Raw genomic sequence first — 15,867 nt, forward strand, 5'->3', positions numbered from 1 at the left:
AACCCAAGTTAACTGTGCTACGAGTAATGAAGCTCTAGCAACACATTCTTGTATCAGGGTAATAACGCAAGGGTTATTGGGTCAGAATTAAGTTCAAACCTAGCTGAGTCACCTAATACCTCTGATTCCTTGGACCTCTGAACCTCTATGAACTGCTGATTTCTTATTTGTAAAATGAGGTTGTTACCTTAAAAATGGATTATTACCTAAAGATAGCTGGAATATAGGGATCCAAATGACGTCAGGGGAAAAATAAAACCACAGTTTTGTTCTCATGAAGAAAAATTACCTACATGAATCTAAACGTAAGTCTAAAATGTCTAAAAAGTCTAAAAATCTAAGTCTGAAATGTTAATGATGTTTTGGCGGTAGTATTAGAGGCAATTTTGTTATTCAAACTTCTGCCTTCCAAATTTTCCATTATAAACATGCATTATTTATATTCAAGAAATAAACATATTTTAAAAAATTCACAGCACAAAAAACTGTAGAAAATATTTTATTGAAACAGCTTTTCAATTAACAATGGAGCAAAGTACAACTTGACTCAAAGCTGTCCAACCAGCCTCAACTGCCAGTGAAACAACTCAAACATACAGGACAGGGTAGGACACCTGGGTCACATTTCTGCCAATGTGGCAAAAAAAAAGAAAAAAAAAGAGGAAAACAACACAAGAGACAGACACAAGCAGGCTCCCCCTTGTCCTGGGAGTTGGGGTGGCAGCCCTGGCCCCTGCTACAGATGGGATCCTGGAAGGCAGGCTGCCCAACACCAGTGTGGTGGGTAAAAGGGCCCCCATCCCAGCAGAGCAACACATTAATAAGAAAGGCCAACCTGTACCCTCTTCCTTCCCCCCACAAGGCCTGCCTCCAACAGAGTGAGGTGGCATTTTTACATTCACGCCATGGTCTCTCCTGCCCCCAGGGTCTTAGGACAGGTGCTCACAGTAGAAAGCACATTTTGGTCAGCTCAGGGGGCCAGGAAGTGAGGGAAAGGCTCTGTCTGAGAGGGCAGAACAGAAGCGGAGAGAATGGGGGCAGGAAGTCAAAGGGCCAATGAGTACCAGGCTACTAGGAAGATGCAGTTTTCAACAGTGCTTGCAGGACGCTGGCATCCTGTGCCAGCCACTGCACACAGCTTTCCTAGGCCCAAGAGTCCACAGGCTGGGGAGCTACAGGGTTTTCACACATCTCACTCCCTGGAGAGGCAGCTGGATTCCCTTCTTCACCTTCTCCCTGCCTACTCTGGCCACCGGGGGTTGTACGTGTGGGTGGGAGTCGACCTAGATTGACTTAGGCAGTCCAGATGGAAGGGCTCTGGCCTAGAGGCAGAGGACTGCCCAACTTGCAAGAGGAAGCCAAGGAGACCCACGGGGAGGAGGCATGGGGGCGGGGGTTTTTAGAGAAAAAACCCTGGAGGAGGCAAGAGCACAGACAGGCGCTCAGAAATCAAACCTGGTAACCAAGGCTCTGCAGACACTGGCCTGTGTGGCATTGATCTCGTGGTGGAGGAGGGAGGGAGGGAGGGAAGGATGACCAGAAAAGACTGGAGACCCTCTAATAAGCCAGGACACCCTTCCCACTACCAGGTCTGTCAACCAACTACCGACGGCCATCCTCTCACCTACCCACAGGCGAAGAATTAAGACCTAATAGTGATTTTTCCCAAACTAGGGCCTGGATGGGTAGGGAACCAGAAGGTGGGATTGGGGAACGGAACAATTTCAGTTTTAACCACAGAACTACTCCAGAAGAACTGGTGAGCTGTCCCTTCCTCCCCCTTCTCCACACCTCCAATCACAGGTGAGAGAAGAGGAACTTAAGCCTCTGAGGGCGGGACCAACCCCTCCCCCAGCCCTTGGTGTTTAATAAATAGAGGTGGTAAGAGAAGGGGGCGGGGACGAGTGGGGAACTGGGAGGCGGGGGTTATAGTTCATCATTCTTCAAAGTTGGCTTCTGTCCTGTAGGCTGCTCCTTCTGTTCAGATTCTGGTGGGAGTTGGGGGAGAGCAAAGGAACAAAAGCAAGTGAGATGGAGGGAACAGGCCCAGTTCTGGGCAGGCATCTCCCCCCAGACCCTGCTAGGCTTCCCGGTACCCCCCATCTCCCACTCTGCCCTCACCTGCTGCGGGACCCCCTAACTCCAGAGGTTCAGAGTCTGCCGGTTCAGATCCTGCTTTCGGGAAGGAATGGGTTAGTGTCTGCAAAGGAAGGAAGGGGCTAACGGAGGGGATGGCAAACTTTTCCTGCAAAGAGCCAGATAGTAAATATTTTAGGATTTGTGAGCCACACTAGGTCTCTTTCCATATTTTGTTTTTGGAAATAACCTTCTAAGGCTGTTCACTGCTCACAGGCCGTCTGCAAAGAGGCTGTACCTGCAAGTTTGCCGACCCCTCGGCTAAGTGATGCCCGTATTCCCAGTTTCCCCCAACTCACGAGTCTCTTGCTCAGGCTCTGAGATGGGCTTTGCATCTTCAGTCTGGCCTGGAGGGAAACCAGGAGGAAAATGTAGTCTCAGGAGGGAAAGGAAAGCTTCTTGCTGCCCAGTAGCACCTGGAACCAGGCACCCTGCCCTCACCTGCTGGAGGGATGACCTTGTCCCCCTGGTCACTGGCACTGGCATTGAGGGGAGGCTCTGCCCGGGTCCCATTCTTGTCCTTGGGCCGGGGCCGGGGCTTGGCAAACTTGGCCTTATTGAGCAGATACTGCACCTCTCGGTCCAGGGCCATCATCTTGGCCTCGATGTCTTTTGAGAGCAACACGGGCTTCTCTGTGGCAGGAAGCTTGGCCTGCTCGGCCACGGTTGCATTCTTCCAGGCCTGTGGGCGAGGACAGGCTCAGAGCCAGCCACGGAGATGGCAGACGCCTCTGTCCCAGGTGAAATACACCCCCCAACCAACCACAGGCTCTTCCCTCAGACCCCAAATCACTGCTGCCCGTGGCCGTCAGCCCCAGAAGTAAGCAGACCCCTCAGAATGGCATTCGGGACTCTCCACATGGGAGTCCCAAACTACACGTTTCTGGCTTACATCCTATTACTATGGACTAACTACAGCTGAACGTCTTAATTATTCTCTCCTTATCTCTCCACTTCTGAGCTCTGGTTCAAAAAAAAAAAGAGGTCCCCACATCCAAAACAGTTTCTGCTTCTCATGACAAGTCATTCTCACCTCCCCAAACCCTGGCCCACCTTCTGCATCCAGCTCAAGTCCCAGCTCCTCAAAGCAGCTTTCTCTAACCTCACGGGGATGGGCTCTGTCGCTCGTCTGGTTGACGACTCATGGCTATGACTCTAGTCTGGGACTAATCCAACACAGCCTCAAACGTAACCATCTTCTGCCTTCCGGATTAGCTGCCAAGCCCGGACGCAGAGGCTGCCAGCTCTCCGTTTCTCCGCATCTCCCACGCTGCCTAGGACAGCCCACCTCACCAGGTAAGTCTCCAGTTAAGTATTTACACGGGGATTACCCAGGTCTCGTTGATGACTTTCTCTAACGTTGTCATCTCCACCTCCGTGAAGATCTGGTCCATCTCTGGGATGAGCCGGGCCCCCCTGCAGCCAGAGAGGAGACCATCAGTCCAGGAGGGACAGGGCAGGACTGAATGAGGAAGAAAAGCGAAGGGGCCGCTCACGTGAGGAACATGCTGGAATGGTTGAGGAGGTTATCGAGGGCAGACAGCCGTTCGGGCCACTTCTTGCGCTCTTCCACCCGAAAAAACAAGCCTTGGCACAGCTTCCTCAGCTCGGCCAGCTTCTCCTTCAACATCTGATGGATGTGGGGAAGGGAGAGGGCAGAGGGTTGAGGGGATGACATGTCAGCCCTGGAGCCAGCCCTGCATCCTTCGTTATGGCCTCGCACCCCAGCTCTCCTCCCTTTCCCATCCAGCCCACCATGTCCTGGGAGGTCCCTCACCACTGTGGTGGCCCCAAAGCCCTCATCCTCCAGCCAGGTGGACGCGGCATGGAGTCTCCCAGAGATGTCCTCACGCTGCTCCTCGGTAGACACTTCCTGATACTCAGGCTGGTACAGCTTGTCCTGGGGAGGTGCACAAGAGCACAAGCATGCAGCAGGCCCTGGGGGCAAGGCTCATGGAGCAGGACCCCCTCCCTGCTCCCCAGCCCCAGACACAGGGCCTGGGGCAGGTGTGCTTCCCACCCGACCAACCTGTGTCTCAAAGATGAATGCTTCCAAGCTGTTGGCTGCTTTTTCCCGTTCCTGCTTCTCTAAGTCCCGGAGCGTCAGGTCCTGGAGTCTGTGGACAGGGGCGGCAGGCATGAGGGGCTCCATTCCACACCCTGGGCACCCTCCACGCACTCGCAGCCTTTACTCACTTCTGGGCCGAGCGGGCCAGCTCATCCTGGCGCAAGTCAGGCAGGTCCAGGACTACCAGCTCCACCCCGATCTCCTCCACCATTCTCTGCTTCCGGGCCGGCTTCTGCTTCTTTTCTTCCTCCGGGGCTGGAGGGACACCCTCAGCCCCTGCCTCACCCTTCTCACTTGGCTTCTGGGGTGAAGAGACCAAGATGTCAGGGAAAGTGTTGGCCCTTCTACCCTCCACAGGCAGGGCTCTGGGGGCCAAGAAGCAAAGCAGGCACCTGTCCCATTAACCACTGGGTCCAGGCTGGCCTCACTCTGCCTAGAGCTCACCTGGGCCTCGGGCTTTTCCCCGTTGTCTTTCTCTGTGGCCTTTTCTCCCTCAGGGGCTGCATCCCCCTTAGGCTCAGGGGGTGGGGGTGGAGAGGTGTCCTCTGTTGGGGCCTCAGCTTCCTCCCTGGGCTCTGCTTGCTCTCCAGGCTCAGCCTTGCTCCCCTCAGCAGGCCCCTCCTCCTCCTCCTGGGAAACAATCACAGACACGCCCACCCACAATAGTCACTAGCAGAGCCTAGGGATCAGGACTGGCTCGGCAATGCCAGGTCCCCATGGCTCTGCTTTGAGGGGCTCACCGCCCATGACACAGCTTGGGGGAGACAGAGGACGACTGTATGGAAATTGGCAGCAGGCATCTGGACTGCAGCAGTCTAGCTGGACAAAGGAAAAGCATTTGGAGATGAGGGTGGGCCTTGGAGCTCAAGCACAGGGATGGCTCAGAGTCCAGAGGAGGGTGTGGTGAACTTGGCCTGGGCTGAGAGGAGGGGTAGGTCTATCACATCCTAGGCAGCTGAGATGCCCACTCCAACCCCCTGTCCCTGCTGCCTCCGCCTGGTCCCACGCACCACCCTCCATGCTCCCTTGGCTCCATCCTGGCCTTACCTGGACAGTGTCAGTACCATTCTCTTTAGTATCTTGTGTGGTGCCACCTCCAAACAGGCTGGAGATGGTGTTGCCAAGTTCTAGAAAGAAGAAAATCCAAAGACTTAAAGGGGACCACAGCATTGCCTCCACCCCCAACCCTAAGGGCATGGCCCGCCCACCTCCCCGAAATGCACACAAGTACACCCTCTCACAGACACACACACACATGCACGTGTGTGCACACCCATCTTACTGGTCAGAGTAGATTCCTCTTCCGGGCTGTCCTCCACCAGCGTCTCAAACACAGACTCCACCTGAAGACAGGGATCCGAGGTGAAGAAATGCACACGCTAAGCCACTTTTCCCCACAAGCATCCTGCCCGGCGGGTGACTGCTGAGGCACGGCCAAGTGACTTCCAGGTGTGCCAGCCTGCTCTCTCACCGGCCTCCTTCTACGGGCTCCTGGATGGAGTCACCGCCAGCCCTGTTGATTATGAGCCCTTTCAGGAGGGGACCGTAGCTCCTCCTCCGCCCACCCTCACACTTCTCCACTCAACCGGCCGTTACTGCCCCAGTATGTTCTAAAAGATATTAACCCCCAGAACTGTTCTTTAAAAACAGGTTCCTCAACCGTTCTACAGATCCTGAAACTTATAACATCCACGAGCATTTACAGGCTCTGAGACAGCCCATACCAGGTCCCTGGTTAGCTTTGCTTAACCTAAGGTTTACCCAACTCCAGAACCCGTTTCGTTTATCACGTTCTAATACCATGAGGAACTGCTCTGGAAAAGGCTGCTGGGGCCTGGGCCCCCGCCCTGCACACGGGGTCTCCTGCTCTCACCCTGTCTAGGCTGAGCACGCCACTCTCATCCAGGTTGAAATGAGCCTTGATACCCTTTGACTCATAGTCGGGATACTTCTTGAAGCTCTCACCCACACCTTTTAGCTTCACGGTGGTCAGATTCTGGGAGCCAAATACCCTGGGTGGGGAGGAGAGAGCTGTTAAGGGGAGCCCCTCCCCAGCTCTAGCCTACACAGCCTCCCAGCACGAGATGCGGGGCCCTCCCTGAGGACACCCTCAGGATGCAAGCTCCTCCCGGAGGAGAAGCTCAGCCCAACCCCAAGACCAAGCCCACAGCCTGCTTCCCCTGTGTCCCCCTCAGACCCCAAACCCTCCCTCCCTGGAGCCCTCTCCCTGCCCCACCCCCTCACCGAAGATCCTCAGGCCCCAGGAAGCCCAGGTCACCATAGTTGATGTGGAAGTTGAAGTCATGGTTGTAGCGGTTAAAGGTGATGACTTTGCGTTGAGGGTAGGGCCCCATCCGGCAGAAGAGGACGCGCTTATTGTGTTTCAGGCTGCGAACTCCAGGCTCCTCCTCCACTTCCCTCGTGAACTCCACCTACGGCAGGCAGAGGGGAGGTACGCTGGAGGAGCAGAGGAGGGTCTCGGGGAAGAAGGGCGGGGAACACCAATGGCAGGAAGACAGACGGACAGTCTAGAGGAGGCAGGGGAGACGGCCCTGGGAGAGGTAAAGGGAGCCTGTCACCCCATCAGACAGGCTTACTCACCAGGATGGGGTAGATGGCCGCGTCTCGGACAACAAACGGCTTCACCTTGAAGGCTTTGCTGAGCGCCGCTGCCTGGTACACAGCCCCCATGGCGGCGGCTTCATCGGCGTTGATGTTCTTGCCCAGCTCCTCCCTGTGAGCATCCCAAGCCTCAGAACCATCCACCTGCAGCTCCCAGCCTGGCCCCCCCCAGCCCTCCAGCCCCCCACACTCACTTGCCCACAGCCTGGCCCCCCCCGCCCTCCAGCCCCCCACACTCACTTGCCCACAGCCTGGCCCGCCCACCCCCGCCCTCCAGCCCCCCCACACCCACTTGCCCACAGCCTGGCCCCCCCCGCCCTCCAGCCCCCCACACTCACTTGCCCACAGCCTGGCCCGTCCCCCCAGCCCTCCAGCCCCCCACACTCACTTGCCCACAGCCTGGCCCGCCCCCCCCCCCCCCGCCCTCCAGCCCCCCACACTCACTTGCCCACAGCCTTCAACAGCACCTCCTGAACTTTGGGCACCCGAGTGGCCCCACCCACTAGGATGACCTGCTCAATCTCATCCTGCAGGGGGAGGAAGAATGGGAGATGGATGGGCCAGCACGAGTTAACCCTCCTCCTCAGCACCGACTCCTCCCTGATGTTCCCGCTCCCTCCTTCCTGCCACCTCATCACCTTCTATCCCACCTGCCTCCCCGCCATGCCCTCCTCGACGACCCCCTCACCAGCTTCATCTCGGCACTCTGCAGGGCCTGCTGCACGGGCCCAGGCACCCGCTCAAACAGGTCTGCACACAGCTCTTCAAACTCTGCCCGAGTCACCTTCGCCTTGAAATCCACATCGTCCATCAGGCCCTCGATCTGCGGGAGGATGAGGAGGGTCAGAGTTCACACCCAGGTCCTGCTCTCTGAGTGAGCAGGTCAGACACCAAGGGAACAGGACTTTGGGAGGGTGGAAGGAAGCACAGGAAGAAGGGATGGGCCACACCAGGCACAAGGAGTCTAGCTCAGGGTGGCGCGATCCTCCACCCTCTGGGTGGGGAATATTTGCCCTCAAGCAGCACACGTGAGCACCTGGGCCATGTGATCGGCATTGGCACTCAGGATGGTCTTGAGTCGATTGGCCTCACGCAGCAGCTTGGCCATAGCGCGGGGGTTCTCCCGCACGTCCTTCGCTCTCTGGCCCTTGCGCTGCTCGTTGAAAATCCCGGCCAGGTGCTCACGCAGCCGGAGCTCCATCTCCAGGCCCCCCAGGGTGCGGTCAAACCTGTGCAGGAAAGGGAACAGGGAAAAGCATGAGGAACACACAGGGCTCCTTCATCTGCGAACCTGGCCTTCACCCACACGGCTGACACCTCACAGCGACAGGCATCTGCCCATTCATTCAACTGTACCTACTGGGCATCAAACTATGTATTTGTCTCTGGAGATGCAACTGTGAGAAGAAAAAGACAAGACAAGCCCTCTGTTGTCAAAGAGTTTATAATCCAGCAACCAGATAATCATATAAATGTGAAATTTTAACCAACCTATGTGTTATAACAGAGAGACAAACAACACCACTAAACATATATATGGAAAATTTCAGCTATTTAGGAAAGTCAGGAAAAGTTCTGTGAATAAGTGATGCTTGCGCTGAAACCTGAAGGATGAGTTGAGATTAACGAGGTTAAGAGGAAAGAACATTCTAGACAGAGGGAAAAGCATGCATAAAAACTGTGAAGTGAGAAAGAGTGTGGTGTGTAAGTTCCATGGAGGGCAAGGATGGCTGGAGCTCAAAGAGCAAGAGGTTCAGGGTCAGAGCCAAGCAGGAGGAGCCCGGGAGCACACAGGCACAGCCTCATAGGCCAAGGCAAAGGTTTGAAGCCACTGTAGGGTTTTTAAAGAAACGAGATACAGTCAGGTTGGCATTTTGAAAAGAACCCTCTGGCTGAGATGTGGAGAAAAGAACTGGAGGGAGGCCACACTGGCAGCGGGGAGATCTTCAATTCTGCAGGTAAGAGGCGATGGTGGTTTGGACTAGCATAGAAGCAGTAAAGATGGGTAGGAAAGAATGGGTTCGTGAAATAAGATAACGCCAGTGATAAGTAAACTGGGAATGACAAGAACAAAAAAATAATTGAATCTGACACTCCACATATGGCCCGTGGCCTTGTGGATTTCCGCAGGTTGGGACGTTCCCTGCCCTTCAATCTTCCCGAACTGTCCTCCCCCAATTTCCATCTACCCCTTGCGCTTCGGGAGAGGTACCCTGTGGTGACTGATGCTTTAACCAGGAGAGCTTTCTTGCAGGGAGCAGGAAAGTGAGGCAGCTGCCCCTCTGAGAAGAAACCCCTGACCCGAGGGTATCTCAGCAAGCAGCCCTCCTCCCAGCACCCACTTACCCCACTCCCCGGATCTGCAGCTGTGGCTGCATCCCTGCGTCCTTAGTCTTCACCGTCTGGTAGGTCACGATGGTGCACACAGTGCTACCTGCGCCCATGTCATAGAACATGATATTCTGTAGAGACATCAAGGCCACTGTCACAGGAACCTTATTCAACTCCAGGGTGCCTGCCCCCCTGCCTGCAAGGGGCTGTACCAACTCTCAAGTGAAAGCCAAACAGCTCCGAAAGGGGCTGAGGGCTGTTGCCTCATTTTATCAAGGGCCAGCCACGGAAACAAGATGCAAAATGAGCCAAATGGCCTCCATCATCAGACTCGGCCACCCTGCAAGTCTGGTCAGCAGTTCCTCCCTGGCTCACCTGGGCAGTGCTGTTGATATCTTTCCGGCGGAAGACACCATAGCTGAGGGCAGTGGCAGTGTTGTCGTTGATGAGCTGCAGCACTTTGAGGCCAGCCATGCGCGCAGCCTGCAGCACAGCTCGGCGCTCAGCCTGATTGAAGAAGGCTGGCACGGTGATCACTGCATCCTTGATGGGCTGCTCTACAGGGGACAACAGAACAGAGTTCCCACCAGCTTCAGACCTTAGAGGAGGGTTTCCCAGTCTCAGCACAATTGATGTTTTGGGCCAGATAATTCTCTCTCTTTTTTTCTTGGTGGCACTGTGCGGCATGCAGGACCTTAGTTCCCCCGCCAGGGATCAAACCCGTGCCCCCTGCAGTAGAAGCATGGAGTCTTAACCACCAGACTGCCAGGGAAGTCTCTGGGCCAGATAATTCTTTGGTTTGGGGGGCGGGCCTGTGCAGTCTAGGATGTCTGGCAGCACCCCTGGCTTCTACTTGGTAGATGCCAGTAGCAGTAGCTCCCCAGTTGTGACAACCAAAAATGTCATCAGACGTTGCCAAATATTCCCTGGGAGGCAAAACTACCTCTATTTGAGTCCCTAGGGAACCTGGCTACCACTGGCCCCATCTTGGCTGCTCACCTGCAAAATCTTCAGCCAGAGAACGGGAGTAATTGAGAAGCATGCTAAGGACCTCCTCAGGTGAGAACTGCAGCTGCCTGGGGGAAGGAAGCAGTTAGAGGCAAGGAAAGCCAGGCATCGAGGCAAGGACAATGGTGAGCACATGCCAACGGGGACCCCATCAGGCCCGCTGAGCCCACCCTGCCCAGCAGGGCACTCACGGGCTGATTTGGAAGTACACAGTCTGCCTCTGTGGGTCGAAGCCCAGCTCATGCTCGGGGAAACGAGCTCTGTAAAGGGCCACGTGGGGGTTATTCTCCTGCTTCCCCAGGAGGTGCTGGAAGTATCGCAGCGTAGCCTTTGGATTCTTGATGGCCTGAGAGGAGGTAAAGGAGAAGCAGAGTATTAGGCTCCCAAGCTGGCCATCACCTACCTCCTACCTCAGAGATCGATCAGGGAACAGACTCTGGGGTCTGTTACCTCCTCTCCTCTGCCCACTGCTTCTGGGAAGGGGGCGGGCTGCTAGCTCACCATGCTTGCTGCACTGTCTCCAAAGAATCTTTCATTTTCTTTCAGGGTCACAGTCACTGGGGTTTTCCTCCGGGATTCCCTGTGGAAAAGAGACAATGGGACCAGGTGTCTATGGCAGGGTTTGTTCTCAGGAGCCTCAACACCCCACATACAATCAATCGTGCAGACACCAAAGTCTGCCGAGGGCACTACGAAGAACACACTGTGGCTTGGGGCGCAGACTCCCTTTCCCCACCCGACCCTGCGGCCGCCCTCACTTGTTCAAGACAATCTCCATGGGCACTCCAGGCTTGACAATGGCCACCTTCATTGACTCACTGCCCAGGTCCACAGACATCACTGCCAGCGTGTCTGAAGGGGAAACAGATTTGTCAATTAGCCCCTCTTCCCCCACTTCCTGAGGCCCCGCTAATCAAAGCACACTGCTTTCCATGGAGAAAGTAAGACAGCAATGGACAAAGAAAAAGGTCTGGGTCTGGCAACCTAAGAGTCCAGAGTTTCCCACCACCAGCTTCTTTCCGCCTTCCCACCATGTATCATCCAACATTCACTCATTTATATTTCTTTCGATGCCTCTGTTGGGGTACACACCACTCAGTGCCAACAGGTCTGCCAAGAGCACAGCCATCAAGGCCCAACAGGCTAGCCTCCTCGGTCTCTGCCTCCTGACGGTGGCTGCCATTGTGTCTCTGGGGGAGGAGAAAAACATCACTTGTAACTGGATGCCCTGAGTGAAGGAGGCAGAACCTCATCGAGAACAGAGAAGCTTTAAGATTCGTACCTACTCCCTCCTCACCCAGGGCAGAGCAGTCTACATCCCCTCCCCTCCCTCCCAATGAGAACCAAGCACTCAGCATCCTCAGAAGTGCCCACACAAAGGCCCAGGTGAAACAGCAGAGATCCTGGCCGCCAGCCACCACATCCCTAAATAAACGTAACAGGACAGGAGAAAGGAGACCAGGGCCTTCCGTCCACAGCATATCAGCAACTGGCGCACCCCAGCATTGTCCCTGCTGTCAGACACCTGGGGTGCGGCCAGGGATCCCCGCCCAGGACTCAACTACCTTCCTACACCTGGAGCTCCCCTGCTGGCGGGGAAAGCCGGGCCGGACCTGGACAGGAACTGAGAGATGGTGACGTTGGGGGAGGCTGGGGTGGAAGAAGGGCCTGTCTCATCGTCAGCATCCCTTCGGGTTGTCCCGCCCGTTCCCCTTCTCCATCCCATACCAGGCCCCGCTGCCTACTCAGACGCTGTGCCTGGCACGGTAAGGTTCCGCGCCGTTGGGTACCGAGTACCCCGAGTTCACCTAAGCCTCACCAGCAGAAGACGGCGGCTCTCACTCCCGGAAATGGGTTCCGGCCCACCCCTAAGACGTGGGGGCGCCCCGGGGACCAAGATGCAGGGCCAAGCGCACCGGCGTTCTTGCGGCCCTCACTCCCACTACCGACCCGCCCCCGGAGCTAGCACGCTGCCTCCTCCAGGAGGGGTGGCCGGTGCCCATCGCCATCCCCACCCTCGCTACCTCTTGCCTCCGCTCCTGTGGTCCCAGCTCTGGGACAAACGCGGCGGCCGATGGACCCACGAGGCCAGCAGCGCGCCCCTCAAGCCCGCGCCCTTCACAACTCCCCTCGGTTTGCAAACTGTTACATTAGCCACCAACCTCCCGGCGGCGTCTAGCGAACCAGCCGGCCCCGGACGCGGCGTGCGCTCATTGGAGCCTCCGGCGCCCGGCCCTGCGCCGTGGGCCCGGCCCCGCCCCCAGCCGCCGCGGCGCGCGTTCCCATTGGGCCACGTCCTAGGCCCGCCCCCTCCTCTGTCTCCGGCCGCTCCCGGGGAGGCAGCGGAGGGGCCAGTCAACCAGTTGGAGGAAAACCGCCGATGCTGGCCGTGGATTGGACCACGTCACGCGGCCCAGCGTCAGTCCCGGTGCGCTCGCGGGACTTTTCCGGCCGCGGCGCTGGATGTTTGACTCCCCGGGTCGGGAGTGACCGGTCCCTAGAGCGAGTCGGCGCACGGGCGGTCTCGCGCTCGGCCCTATTCTTCCGGTCATCTGGGAGCTCCGGCCGAGAAGCAGGAAAGATCGGCATCCCCTCCGCAGCCACGCGGAAGAGGCGCTCGCTTCTTGGTCGGTATTGGCTTTGGCTGGAAATCAGAGAATGGCTGCGCTTCTGGCTCAGTCCATCTCAACCCCCCTTTGTTTCTTTGCGGAAACTAAAGCCACCAAAGGAGAGATATTCGCTGATGGGTCGGAGATAACGCTTGTGTTCGTGGCAGAAGTTGGCCTGGACTCTTTAATTTGTATGAGAAGGAATATTCCAAACTGCAAATCGCTACACACGAGAGACGCTTTTAATATTTGTGAAGCTGTAATTGGTTAAGCACAGATGCACCACCTCCTGTTTCTCCTCCATTAAAGCTTGTGCACTTTCCTTTTTCTCTGAATTAAAGAACCTCGGGCAGGTATTGGCGCTCCTCACTTTCCTCTCTGTACTTTGCAGTCCCATAGAAATATGCACGGTCCTTAGAGCACTTTCTCAGTTTTACTGAGATGAGCGCACTTTTCTTAAACGTGGTATCAGTCGCCTCTCTCACGAAATCGACGCCTGGCCTTGCTTCACAGAAGGTTCTCGTGAAGGCCCTGGCTATGACAGCCAGGGCTTGGTTAAGGAACTCTTATCTGTTCCTTTACCTACTTTTTTTTTTTTTTTTTTTGCGGTACGTGGGCTTCTCACTGCTGTGACCTCTCCCGTTGCGGAGCACAGGCTCCGGATGCGCAGGCTCAGCGGCCATGGCTCACGGGCCCAGCCGCTCCGCGGCATGTGGGATCTTCCCGGACGGGGCACGAACCCGTGTCCCTTGCATCGGCAGGCGAACTCTCAACCACTGCACCACCAGGGAAGCCCTCCCTACATTTTTTATGAGGCTTAGGGAGAGTCTGGTGTGTATGCTTAGAAGATAAACCTACTGGCAGTACCAGGGAAAGGTCTATTTTCCTTCCCTTTAAGAACAGTTCAGTGTTCAGGTAGCAGAGAAATTGGTAGAAATAGAAATTTGCTTAAAACGGTTTAATTACACAAATAATACACAAATGTAATTTTTTTTTTTTAAGACAACGCTGTGTAGCATGCAGGATTTTAGTTCCCCAACCAGGGATGGAACCCGCGCCCCCTGTATTGGGAGCACAAAGTCTTAACCACTGGAGCACCATACACAAATGTAATCTTGAAAAAAGTTCCAATATTCTAGATAAAGCTAAATCCCTTTGATAATATCCACAACCTTACTCTGTCTGAGGTATCTGCTGTTATCAGACGTGTAATATTCCAGGCCTTTTCCTCTGTATTTACATATATGTGTTTTGAAACACGTAGCTGTTGTCTTTTTCTAAATGATAAAATGTTACACAATTAGATTGTTTGCAACTTGCTCTCTTTTTTTTTTTTTTGGTAACTAACAATAAATCATGGAGCATTTTCCATACCAGTACATAAAGATTCACCTTGTTTACTGCTATAGAACATTCCATAGCATGGGGGTTGTTTAGCCATACTGATGAACATAGAAGTTGTCATTTCAGTTCCACAGAGAAAGATTTTGTTTCTCAATAACTGACTCTACTTTTCACCAGCTATCCAGTAGGGTAGATTCTTTCCATCCCTTTCAGAGTATGCATTTTAACATTTATTGGCCCTCTGTCGTCTGAAAGCATTGTGCTAGGTGCTGGGAGTCCAGAGATGGGGACGACCTTGTCCTTTCCTTCAGAGAAGTCAGTCTGTTGGGAAACAAGTATGTTCATGGTTTCATGCCCTTGTTAAAAACCTGTTGAATGACTTAATTGGAAGAGTAAGAAAGTCAGTCTCCCCTACTCCTAAGTGAGCTCCCACTCCCAGAATACCCTTGGTGAGAGCACAGTTTGCTGCAGCTACGCTTCTGGACTTGGGTCTGTCCCCCTGGGATGTGCAGCAGGTGCAAGTGCTCTGGGAAGTCCCCTGTTTTGTTCTCTGACCAGAGAGGAGAATAGGATTTCACAAGGGCAAGTTGTAAAACAATGGGAAATTTTTAATGTAAAACACCTGATTTAGATGAACTAAGACAGCTGAATCCACTAGTTCTCCAGAATAACCTGTAATAACATTTGAGGACTACATCCCTTCCCCCACACTGTGTAGAAACCCAAGGGAAGAAAGTTGCCGTCTTGCAGAACATGTGCCAAACTGACAGAAGACTAAAATGAACACATCAGCCACAGCACATTCATACATTATAAACCATGCACGTTATGTTATGGGCTGAGGGCAATGTTGATTATGGCGAACATAATCCAGGAGAATTAAAAAAATTTGTTGTCACCCAGCAACCCCATTCTTAGGTGTATATCTAACAAATGTAGAGACTGTTTATAATAGCTTAATTCATAAGGGCCCAAAATTGAATACTACCCGAATGCCCATCAATAGTTGGATAGATAAATAAATAGTGGTAGATTCACACAATGGAATTCTGTACAGCAATGAAAACAAATGGTCTACTATTACATTCAACAACTTAAATGAATCCCACAAACAATATTGAGTGAAAGAAGCCAGAAGCCAAAGAGCACACAGTTTATGACTTCACTTGTATAAAGTTTAAAATAGGCAAAATTAAGTTACAGTGATAAAGTTGGGATGGTGCTTACCCTTTCAGGGTAAGAAGAGGGCATAGGGCAGGCTTTTGGGGATGCTGGTTGCAGTGGCTTTGGGAAAATTCAATGGACTGTAGCATGTACACTTTTCTGTTTACATGTTATACTTCAATAAAAAATTAAAAAATTATTTTGTATGTGTCACACAAAGGACTAGAGGGCTTGATTTTACTGTAACCTTAGGCAGGAGAAGCACCAGGATAAGTTGGTTTTTTTCTATTTTTATAAAAATGTTTTGAGAATTACAAAAGAAATGTCTGGTTATTGAAGAAAACTGGAGGAACGCAGGAAAAACAAAGAATAAAAACCACTCGAGATAGCCTCATTCACCAGAGGGCAGACAGCAGAAGCAGGAAGAACTACAATTCTGCAGCCTGTGGAAGGAAAACCACATTCACAGAAAGACAGACAAAATGAAAAGGCAGAGGACTTTGTACCAGATGAAGGAACAGGATAAAACTCCAGAAAAACAACTAAATGAAGTGGAGATAGGAAACCTTCCATAAAAAGAATTTA

At 53.7% G+C, this 15,867-nt stretch overlaps 1 protein-coding gene across 3 annotated transcripts; it reads right to left on the reverse strand.

Annotated features, from left to right (window-relative positions):
• Window positions 1-483: 483 nt before the first annotated feature.
• Window positions 484-12,424, reverse strand: HYOU1 (hypoxia up-regulated 1). Of its 3 annotated transcripts, none has more exons than XM_022560223.3 (26): window positions 12,328-12,424; window positions 11,258-11,355; window positions 10,924-11,017; window positions 10,667-10,745; window positions 10,357-10,511; window positions 10,157-10,233; window positions 9,533-9,714; window positions 9,173-9,288; window positions 7,863-8,055; window positions 7,515-7,649; window positions 7,271-7,353; window positions 6,806-6,938; window positions 6,449-6,636; window positions 6,078-6,216; window positions 5,487-5,547; window positions 5,252-5,331; window positions 4,649-4,834; window positions 4,333-4,505; window positions 4,166-4,253; window positions 3,914-4,036; window positions 3,633-3,766; window positions 3,468-3,552; window positions 2,578-2,818; window positions 2,436-2,483; window positions 2,122-2,172; window positions 484-1,988 (listed from the first exon to the last, which is right to left on the reverse strand). In XM_022560223.3, the coding sequence occupies exons 2-26, from the start codon at window positions 11,346-11,348 to the stop codon at window positions 1,927-1,929; spliced, it is 2,997 nt and encodes a 998-aa protein (XP_022415931.1). In that variant the 5' UTR covers window positions 11,349-11,355; window positions 12,328-12,424; the 3' UTR covers window positions 484-1,926. The 3 variants fall into 3 exon arrangements, with proteins under 3 accessions (XP_022415931.1, XP_022415930.1, XP_089771807.1); XM_022560222.3 differs by lacking the exon at window positions 12,328-12,424 and adding an exon at window positions 12,190-12,321; XM_089915681.1 differs by lacking the exon at window positions 12,328-12,424 and adding an exon at window positions 11,985-12,098.
• Between the last annotated feature and the right edge of the window lie 3,443 nt (window positions 12,425-15,867).

Source organism: Delphinapterus leucas, chromosome 7 (genome assembly GCF_059928025.1).
Source record: "Delphinapterus leucas isolate spDelLeu-1000000601 "Yukka" chromosome 7, BTC_Dleu_Yukka2, whole genome shotgun sequence".
Taxonomy (NCBI): Eukaryota; Metazoa; Chordata; class Mammalia; order Artiodactyla; family Monodontidae; genus Delphinapterus; species Delphinapterus leucas.

Bases quoted from the DNA above. Each gene is read 5' to 3' on its own strand.
- HYOU1 (XM_022560223.3), bottom strand. From the start codon at position 11,348: ATGGCAGCCACCGTCAGGAGGCAGAGACCGAGGAGGCTAGCCTGTTGG. The intron at 10,746-10,923 runs GTGAGGGCGGCC...TCTTTTCCACAG, and splicing joins ATGGAGATTGTCTTGAACAA to GGAATCCCGGAGGAAAACCC. The intron at 5,548-6,077 runs GTGAGAGCAGGA...CCCTGTCTTCAG, and splicing joins GCGTGCTCAGCCTAGACAGG to GTGGAGTCTGTGTTTGAGAC.